This window comes from Lissotriton vulgaris, unplaced genomic scaffold (assembly GCF_964263255.1).
Source record: "Lissotriton vulgaris unplaced genomic scaffold, aLisVul1.2 SCAFFOLD_13712, whole genome shotgun sequence".
NCBI classification, from domain to species: domain Eukaryota; kingdom Metazoa; phylum Chordata; class Amphibia; order Caudata; family Salamandridae; genus Lissotriton; species Lissotriton vulgaris.
The window spans coordinates 9,148-19,474 of NW_028252100.1; the positions used below are offsets into that span (position 1 = coordinate 9,148).

The following is a 10,327-nucleotide window of genomic DNA, read 5'->3' on the forward strand; positions in this document are numbered from 1 at the left end:
CTGTTTGGGGGTGTTATGCTTCTTGGCGGGTGGGTTGCCGGGTCTTGGGGCATTCCTGGGAAGGTCTAATACCGGGTAGAAGTGGTTGGGACAAAATCCGCGCGGAAAAGCCTTTAGTTTTGGCACTTTTTGTAACTTAGGGTTCGTTAGGGTTAGCCCTAGCAGCAGGATTGCATGTGTATCGGGGTGTTCTAGATTTTTCAAACTGAGTTCTGGGGTCTTAGAGCACTCGTGAGCATGTGTAATTTTGGTTGCAAGTCATTTGAAGAAAATCCATGGTGGGAAAGGGGGGATTTGGCATAGTTAAAGAAAGCCTTTGCCACTATTCTTAACTTAGGGTTCGTTAGGGTTAGCAGTATTTCTATTGCATGTGTTTGAGTGGGGGGGATTTCGAGTCTTGGAGCGATGCTGGCTATGGCTACTTTTGCTTGGTTGCTTGCAAGTGGTTTGAATACAATCCACGGGGGGTAATGGGTAATTAGGGTACTTCGGCCTACTTTTACTTTCAAAGTAAGTTTTGTCTCCAGTTTTCTGCTAGGCCTCGTTTTTTGGGTGGGAGCACTGCTAGGAAGATCTATTTTTGTTCTAAAACACAGTTTACAGTACACCTAGCTTGAGGGGCAAGATCCGCTACATTAATTTGCCCATACTTATTTATCCTTCAAAAGGTGACTCAGAGTACGCACTTTCAAAAACATTGTACTGTCTGTCTACTAGGAAAAACAAATTGTGACTTTTTGCACTCCACAGCCTACATACCTTATATTTATTTATCAGTGGTGTTGTAATATTATATCACTTCCTGTTTTTCGTTGAATAATTACAGGCCGGGTTTCAGTCTCTGCAATGGGGAAAAAAGGATGGAGTCAGGCTTCACAGTAGCGAGCCACAATTCAGCATCAGGCAGGCAGTGGACAGGGTGTCTTCTGGTGACCAACATCGGTGGACGAAGCGTCGGCTGCAATGGAGGAGTGCCGCTAATAGGAGGATTTTTTTTCTGCGGGCAACTTACTTACCACTTCCAACAGGACCACTACAACCACATAGATACAGTATCCCTTGCCTTTTTCTCTGACTGTGACTGCATTTCTTTGCTCTCTCTCGGCTTCTACATTGATCCCTTAACACATCACTTAGTCCACTCCACTATCTGCACCACACATAGTCATTTGTAAGTGCTCCTACGTAATTCGCAAGTCGCAGCACGCCCCAGGCCGTAGAGGACTGGGATGGCCCCAATGATGAAGCATGTCACCAAGGGGCAACCCTGGTGAGTGAGGGGACACCTAGAAAAAAAGCAATTTCTCCTTTTCTATCTACTATACCTTCTGTCAGGTTACGCAGCCCCTAAGCGCCTACCGTACTATGAAACTACATTTCCCATGAGTAGGCGGGAGACTTGCAGACTATTTAGTGAGACTATATGAGAGTACCCTTGTATGTTAGGACATCACTTCACTGATGCCTGTCTTGTCTTCTCTTACAGGTATCCTTTCCCTGCTGACCCTACCTTTACCCATCCCACATTTTTTATTTTAGTTTGTTATTTTTCTCCCTCGCCTAATGCCTCGAACACCCTGTGTTTACACTTCTGGGTGTTGGTGACATTTGGAGGTGGAACCATATTTGCATCGACTGGATCACGGGGAGTAAACGTGACACCTTCCAGACCAACCCCATTGAGTGTTGTTGTGAATGGATTTATAGTGACCAGCAAGGCTCTCGGGTATCTGGCTACAGAGACCTTATGTTGAATATAGTTATCAATAATTCCACACAGGCCCTGTACTGTCGCATTCTTTCTTTCCACAGTTGTCGATGATATATTCTTACTCTGCTTGACAAAGAACCATTGCTAATGTGAAAGAACTTCAACCGAATTAGTAGTTATACTTTACCATTTGTTAGGCTACAATGTGGCACTGCTCTACTGTACTTCTGTCACCTGCTATATTCTCAGTTGTACCGTTGAATTGCTCAGGAGGACAAACCAGATTTCATTTTCTTTTTTTTCATAGGCATGCAACTGCCACTGTGTCACACCACTAGTACCACCGCTATGAGGAAATTTTATCCGACCAAGATTGCCAACGTTATTCGGTGTTTCCCGTGGAGCCAGCCCTGGGCCTAGCCCTACTTTCAAACACAAATTACAGGTAAGATAAGCGTTTGGTGGTTTGGGGGTATAATGGAGTATTAGTACGAGAGACGAGAGACTGAAGGTAGTACTACTAAAGTCCTAGGACTCTTGGATTCACTTCACTTAGTCTGTGAGAGGCACTTAGTGTTGAAAACATTTGGGCATTTACACTTAAAGGAAGAAAATGGAACTAAACTTTCAGGAAAACAGTCAACGTTAAACCCCCACCCACCAGGCAAGCAGTAAAAAACAGGTATGCTCAGATAAAGTTTGAAAAAGTATATTTATATCCCTAACAAAATAATCTCCCGCAAGACCCTCCCTAACCCCAACGATTGTCCTTCAAAAGTCCCCAAAAACCCAACTCCCAATTCCCACCCCCCAAAAGTCTCTAAAAAAGGGGCAAGGGACACTATGGGTGGATGCTGTTAACTTTTTGGGCCAGGGCATCATGCTCCTCGCGGAGCAAGGCGAGCTCCTGCTGAAGGCGGGACACCATCAGGGTAGTGCGGCGCAGGCGTGCCTTCACTGCCTTGCAGGTGCAAGGCCTGTGAGAAGCAGCTGTTGGCCTTGCTGCTCGGCGGTGGCGTTTGCCTTTGGCAGCCCGGCTCAGTCTCGGTGGACCACTGTGCTGGGTGGCAGCCGGTGAGGCCACGGAGGCCGATGCAGACGACGTTGTTGTTGTCGACCGCACACTTTCCTCGTCCTCCAGGGCCACCAGCCGCCGATATTCCGCAACAGTGGCCTCGATTCTCCGTTGCCGGGCCGCTCTAGCCAGCTCCTTCCTCCTTGTTCGTTTGGAAGGAGAACCTATATGAAGAAAGAAAGACATAGTCTGTAACCAATGCTCTTTAAGATTAACTCAATCATTCAGCAGAAATGTGTGCTGCAGTACAACTAGCAACTTGCAAGCGCATTACATAACTATTGAGGCCAGTATCTATCTAACCTCACACTTCTTCATCCTTGCTCTAACATTAGTGGGAGTTTAAGGAACAAATTCTATGAGCACTGTGGACTTCCATTGGAGTCGACTATGAAAGTACACCAGTCTTATTCTTCTTCTTGTCTCTTGTTTTGGAAAATTGGTACGTTATTTTCTGCAAGCCGGCATAATGCCAGCGCGGTAAACTTGCACCCGAGAAAAAGAGACGCACGCCATGAGGAGTGACCTAGACTTGCGTTGCCGTTGCGTTACTGTACCCGTCCAGTACATGCAGGTGGTGAATCTCTTACTTTTCTATTACGGGTGGCACTGAGAATACTCTGTTACAACTCAAGGGCTACTGCTTAATTAATTTAACTTTCACCCTACAGTGGAAATGAGTACTAGAAATGGAAAATTGAAGAAGATAAATAATCTGATTATCTATCACTTCACATGGGATGTTTTTGCTTATATATGGGATGACTTTAGGTGCTTTGCTTTTTATTGAGTGACAGGCAGTGATACATCCACACATGAATGACTGAGTACTACTAAACTTATTAAGAGAGGTAGGGAGTGGCCACCATAATAACCGGATCTATGCAGTGCTTGCAATACAAACTACTGCTACTACTTATGGTAGTATTTGGACAAAATTAAAAGTTCTTTTCCTTGCCTTTCCTACACTGGAACGGACGTGCGGGTGCAGTGTTACATGCTCTTCAAAGTTACACTTAGTTCATCCACTGACCATCTACTCTCTCTAGATCATGGGTACTCACAAACTTTCTCTCAGGGGCTACATTTACAGTGTAGTTTGGGGCCGAGGGCCGCACTGGTGGGGGCGGAGTCAGAGGGGGCGGGGCTAAAGCAAAACGATAACTTGTGACCATGAGGTTGCACACAGGTCCCTGCAGCAGATGCCCTCATCCACTGAGCCACCAGACCCAGCATTTACATACATCTCTCTCCCTCCTGCTGTCCCTCCTGCCCTCCCTCCATCTCTCTCTCCCTCCTGCCCTCCCTCTCCCTCTGTCATCTCACTGTGTGTGTGTCTATCGGTGTCAGCCTTCAGCCCGGGTTGAGACCGCTTCCTCAACGCGCACACACAGACAACAACACCAAAGTACTTAACAGGTCTTTAAAAGACCATTAACATATTATTGAGGCTTTGTTTGTTTTAGCGCCCCTGCTTCTCCACCCTGACAATCACTGCTTGCCCGGCCCCACAGAGCAGAGGCTTTGTTCTATTTCACCTCTTTGTGGCCTTGCATCTCCACTCTGCTCTGTGGGGGCCGGGGGAGCAGTGATTGTCAGAGTGGAGATGCAGGGGCGCTAACAGGTGAAATACAAAAAAGCCTCTGCTCTGTGGGGGCCGGGGGAGCAGTGATTGTCTGCAAGGTCTGCGCACCGCCAAGGAAGGCTTGCCGGGCCACCACCGGCCCGCGGGCCGTACTATGAGTACCCCTGCTCTAGATACACATATGCTATCTAAGAGTCAGATAGTAGCATGATCCAGGTATATGGACACATACAGTTTCTGTGTCACCCACCCAGGCTGTTGTCCTTCCACCCATCATTGCTTCATCATTCACCCAGCCATGCATCTCATATTCTTGCCTTCCCAGCTAGTCTTCAATCTCAATAAGTAAGGAATATATAAGAGCTTACCTCTGGCCGCCACCACCGTCTCAACTCTCACAGCCGCCGCCGCCGCCTCCTCCCCTGATGAATTGCCCTCCGCCTCCGTGTCGAGCACCACCACCACACTGGCCCCGCCACCAGATGTTCCACCTACAAAGTACATTTAAGAATCTTAGAATAAAGCACTCACTAGTCACTAGTATTTGGTCTAGGAATGAAGACATGTGAAAACAATGTAATTTGTGACTGTCTACGTTAAAGTTAAAAAAAATGTCCCTTTTTCCAGGGAAGGTTGTCTTGCTGCACTTTTTGGCACAACTGATGAAGGCTGATTTTTTAACACGCACCATTTTTCTCCACACAGACAGAAGATGAACTTCTAACAACAAGATCAAGTTGAAACCAGGTGAGAGCTCGGCTCGACCACAAGAAATGTCTTCAATTAATCGTCAGCACTAACCACTTTTCCATTATCAGTTAAACGTTTAGTTTTATTATGACTTCATTTTAATAAATGTGTTTACTTTTAATAAAGCTTTTAAATTTAAATACAATCTGTGTTTTTTGGTCCTCCAGACTAGAGTGACTGAGCGAAAGGTTTTGCAATTTTTGCAAGCATGAGTCCAGATAGAACACTTCAAAAGACATTATGGACAATCCCAGAGGACTGCACTAAGTTGATAGAGCTATTGCTGACTAGAATCATGGGAGTTTCGCCAACCGTGCAATCTTAGTTAGCTACACAGACAGACTAATAAGAATAATCTAGTAATACCACAGGGAGTCATAGTAGAGGCAGGATAAGAATTTAGATACAGTCTACAAGAAGAGCAAAGACAATGTTGAAAAAAGTCAAATGAGGAACGCTAGGAAAAATAGGTACTAGTCTAAAATGAAAACTTACTGGGGCCAGCAGAGGAGCCCTCGCCTGCCCGATCCTGGCCCTGTTGATGAACAGCATCCGCCGCCTGCTGCTCCTGTGTCCTCCTCTCGCCCCTGGGGGGAGCTGACGTACAACATGAAAGAAAGAACAGAAAACATGGATGATTGTTGCTTGTCAATGTCAACCAAATCAAACATTTCAAAAGAACAATAACAAAATATTTCCGCGAAATTATATTGATTATGGTTACTTTTCATTTATTTGCGGACCTGTGACTTCGAAAGTCACGTAACTCACTAAACAAAGTACTGAAACGTTCACCTAGGACTGGCAGGCAGCAGTCCGCAGGCAAGACGCAAAGTGACAGACAAACTCCATTGTGATTTCAGTCAGATCAGTGACAACACTAACAGTTGCCTGCTACATTACCAGTCATTTAAATAGTCAAACTATCAATCCACCGCCACTATTTTTCTTATTGTCAGGGTTACAAAGGAAGGGGCAGATTTAAGCCCTTGCGGCTCTTTTGCGCCGTTCTTGCGTGACTTTTGTGACGCAGCAGCTAAACAAAAAAGGGCGCCATGGTGCGGCGTATAATATTATAACAACGTGACGCATTTGGGAGATGCATCCCGTTATAAAGCCCTGCGCCATCAGGGGGCGTTCCGGCGCAAGGGAGGGCATTCCTGCGCTGGAACACATCCTAATAGTGGCTGAGGGAAATCTACAAAATATCAATCAGTCACCTTTAGGACAATGATGCGTCACACAAACCCTGCACCTGCTTGAAGCAGACGTACGGCTTGACCCAGCATTGGGGAGATAGGGTACCCCAGAGCATTGATGGAGCTGCGCCATCGTTGCGACGCAACTCCAGCAGTAAAGCTTCGGTGACGTTTTGGGCCCATGGGGCGCCGCATTGCAAATACGGCGCACCATGTTTGGTGGTGGTAGCGGGCCGCACAATTAATGGCGCATCCCTGCTACTTTGCAGGGATGCGACGGTAATTGCAATTCTGCCCCTTAGGGGCATACTTACTTACGCGTTCTGGCGCATCTCCAGAGATGCGCCAGATCAAATGCGTCACGCAAAACTACCCTTGCGACACGGCAGATGTGCCTCATTTACAATGCGGCGCGCCCTGGCGCAAGGGTAGGCACTTGCGTGACGCATCTCGTCACGTAAGAGCGGCGCATCGCTGGAGTCACGTCGCCAACGCAATGCAACTCCAGTAATGCTCAGGGCCACCCAATACTTTACATGCTGTGTCAGTCCTTTCGCCTGCTTCGAGCAGACATAAGGAATTGAATTGACGTAGCAGCGTCGCAGAAGTGCCTGCGTTAAATCTTGTAGATTTCACGCAGGCAATTTTGCGAGGCGCACAGCCGCTGGACCGCCCACCCTGCGTACTAGGAACGCACCCATTGTGGTGCAGGCCCATGGCTTTATAACGTGACGCATCTCCCTAGATGCGTCATGCTGTAAATGACTTGCAGGGATGCGGCACGTTTACGCCGCTGTTGCGTCACGCAAGGCAACGTAAACGTGGCGCAAGGGGCTTGTAAATGTAATCTGCCCCCTAGTGTCTAGCATTACGCAGTTCTGTTAAGTACACTCATACATAATAGTTACTCAGGCCAATGAGACCACGAAATAGAAAACAAATAAGCATAGTAGCAACCCCACTGAGAAGGAGAGCAGTGCACCTGAAATGCACAGAAGATTTTGAAATATAATTTAACTACAATGTAATCGTCATCAGCGGCATTATTGGCTTGCTCCATGTAAAAAACAAATATTTGCAATACAACAACACAGAGCAGGAGAAAACATCATAGTAGTGAGTGATTAAATGCCAATGGCTACTACTACTCACCAAGCCCGGGGATCTCCAAGCCGAGCTGGTCCAGCAGGTCGCGCTCGCGGTCCAGGAGGTCCGTCCAGCGATGGGTGACCTGGCTGTAGGTGCGCTGGACCCCGTAGAGGTGGGATATGGCCCAGCACACCTTCTCCCACCGCTTCCGGCGCTCCCGCATGTTGTAGCCGCCGGCCGCGATCCTGCCGCCTCCCGCGATGGTCCTGGGCAGGCGGCGCTGGACGAAGTAGACCAGCGCGCCCACTTCCTCCGGGCTGAATATCTCCCGGCGCGTCACCTGCTCCCCCCTCGATCTCACGCCTGCTGTCCTGCCACTGGGTCCAGCACTACTCCCCGCCGCCGCTGCGGCCCTCAAGTGCCTGGGCAGCTTCACGGCGCCTGGCTTGACCATGGTCTGGGCAGGTAAGGTAGGAAGAAGTAGAAAATTAAGAAAGAATAGGATAGGGAAGAAGAAAAGAAAAGAGTTTACAAAAGTAGTTTAAAAGTAAAGAAAAATAGCAGAAAAGACAAAAATATACAGCTAGGAAAAGAGAGGGATAGATAAGAAGCAAAATCGTAAAAAAAAAACTGAAAACAAGCAAAGGATGGGAAAGATATCAAGAGGATTAAACACCATGCCCAGACACAGGAAATGAATGAAAAACAAGATGGCCGGCGCCCGTTTCCGAGCGCGAAAGTCAGTTCGCGCGAGATTTTCCTCGCGATCTCGTGCGAACCTCTAGATTTCCCGCGCGATCTCGTGCGAACCTCTACTCGCAATGCGCTTACTGCGCGAGATTATACATAGCGGGCGGAAACGGAAATACGTCACGCAAACAAAATGGCCACGCCCGTACTCGACCTTGGGGTAAATTCGCGTGTTGCGCTGCAAGCGGCTCGCGAATACTGCAAAAAAACTCGCGAAACAACAAGCCGCAAAAAAATAAAATGCTCATTCGCACGAATTGGCGGCTTCCGCGGTCGGTTTCGCACGACGCCGCGCCCCGCGAATAGCGCGAAAAAAACCGCAAAACGATTTCAGCAAAAGCAAAAGCAATGAGCAGGTGCAAAAGGTCAACCTCATGATTTGTAACGATTCTTTGTATTGCTTCCTGAGGGGGCCCTCCAGAATTCGGTTGCCTGCTTGCAACTATTGTGTGACCCTGCTCTGACCTTAACTGTATGCCACAAAGGTCCTGATTTACAGCTAAAGGAGCAGACAAGCAGGTGCCAGGCTGGAACTTTAAATTCTTTCAGTGACACATTAATTAGCCCCTAATTCATTATTGTCAGTTGGGGCAGGGCAGGTGTTGTAACTAATTTTGCAACAATGAAAGCACTTAGCAAGTGCAAAAGATCACTAATCAGGGCGCACTAAGGAAGCAGGTGCCAGCTAAAAAAATATTCTGTGACACATTAATCAGCCCCAAATTAATTCAGGTCACTTGAGGCAGGGAAGGTGTGCTTTGCTTTGCCGAAAATAATGTACACTGGACAACCAGAGGGTGTGGTGATGAAACAGAGGGTGGCATGGGTGGGCCAGAGGGTGGCATGAGTAGTCAGAGAGTGGCAGTGGTGACAGAGAGTGGCAGTGATGAAGAAGAGTGTCCCAAACAGGCTGGACATGTAGAAACAACAAGTTCGCAAAACTTGCGACCCGACAGGTAAGTTCGCAAATTGCGAAATTGTAAAAACCCTCGCGAACTGGCAGAAACACGGGCGAACACACAAAAAAAAAAAAATCCGCAAATTCGCGGGAATTCGCGGATTTTGCGGATTGCGAATCCGCAAATCCGCAAAATTCGCGAACGCGAGATCCGCAAAATTCGCCCATGCTTATTCTAAGTCCCCGTTTTGTACTTTTGCTTTTTGACTGTTTGGGGTGTTAAACTTGTTTCCGCCTGGGTTGACGGGTCTGGGGGCATTGCTGTGAAGGTCTAATACTGGATAAAAGTGGTTTGGAGAAAATCAGAGGTGAAAAAGTTTTTAACTTTTCCGAGTTTTCGCTCACTTCTGTGTTTTTGGGGGCCTGCTTGGGGGGGGGGTCCTGGTGTTTGTGGGTGGGTTTTGGGGTCTTGGAGTAACGCTGGGTATGGATACTTTTGATTGCAAGAGGTTTGAACAAAATCTATTTAGGCAAAGGGGAGTTAGGGCCTAGCTGCAGAGCGTGCACGGAGTGACCCGGGAAATATGCAGAAGTATATCAAAGTGCCCATTTTTCTATTTTTGCTTTTTGGCTGTTTGGGGGGGTTAAACTTGTTTTCGCCTGCGTTGACGGGTCTGGGGGCATTGCTGTCAAGGTCTAATACCGGATAAAAGTGGTTTGGAGAAAATCGGAGGCAAAAAAGTTTTTCCATTTTCAGGAATTTCACTCACTTTAGAGTTTTCGGGGGACTGTTTGGGAGGGTTCTTGGTGTTTGTAGGTGGGTTTTGGGGTCTTGGAGCAACGCTGTGTATGGATTCTTTTGATTGCAAGAGTTTTGACGGAAATCCATGGTGGCAAAGGGGAGTTAGGGCCTAGCTGCAGAGCGTGCACGGAGTGATTTTGGAAGTAGGGCAAAATATTTCTAAGTCCCCGTTTTGTACTTTTGCTTTTTGACTGTTTGGGGTGTTAAACTTGTCTCCGCCTGGGTTGACGGGTCTGGGGGCATTGCTAGGAAGGTCTAATACCGGATGAAAGTGGTTTGGATAAAATCAGAGGTGAAAATGTTTTTCCATTTTCAGGAATTTCGCTCACTTTAGCGTTTTCGTGGGGCTGTTTGGGGGAGTTCCTGGTGTTTGTGGGTGGGTTTTGGGGTCTTGGAGCAATGCTGGGTATGGATACTTTTGATTGCAAGAGGTTTGACGGAAATCCATGGTGGCAAAGGAGAGTTAGG

General features: G+C 47.5%; 1 protein-coding gene across 1 annotated transcript; it reads right to left on the bottom strand.

Moving 5' to 3' along the window:
- Nucleotides 1–2,019: 2,019 nt before the first annotated feature.
- On the bottom strand, nt 2,020–4,889 carry LOC147662665 (uncharacterized). The gene is made up of 2 exons (XM_086950999.1): nt 4,740–4,889; nt 2,020–2,950 (listed from the first exon to the last, which is right to left on the bottom strand). The coding sequence occupies exons 1-2, from the start codon at nt 4,873–4,875 to the stop codon at nt 2,553–2,555; spliced, it is 534 nt and encodes a 177-aa protein (XP_086807125.1). The 5' UTR covers nt 4,876–4,889; the 3' UTR covers nt 2,020–2,552.
- Nucleotides 4,890–10,327: the final 5,438 nt, after the last annotated feature.

Bases quoted from the DNA above. Each gene is read 5' to 3' on its own strand.
- LOC147662665 (XM_086950999.1), bottom strand. From the start codon at position 4,875: ATGTACTTTGTAGGTGGAACATCTGGTGGCGGGGCCAGTGTGGTGGTG. The intron at 2,951-4,739 runs GTAAGCTCTTAT...TTCTTCATATAG, and splicing joins GACGGTGGTGGCGGCCAGAG to GTTCTCCTTCCAAACGAACA.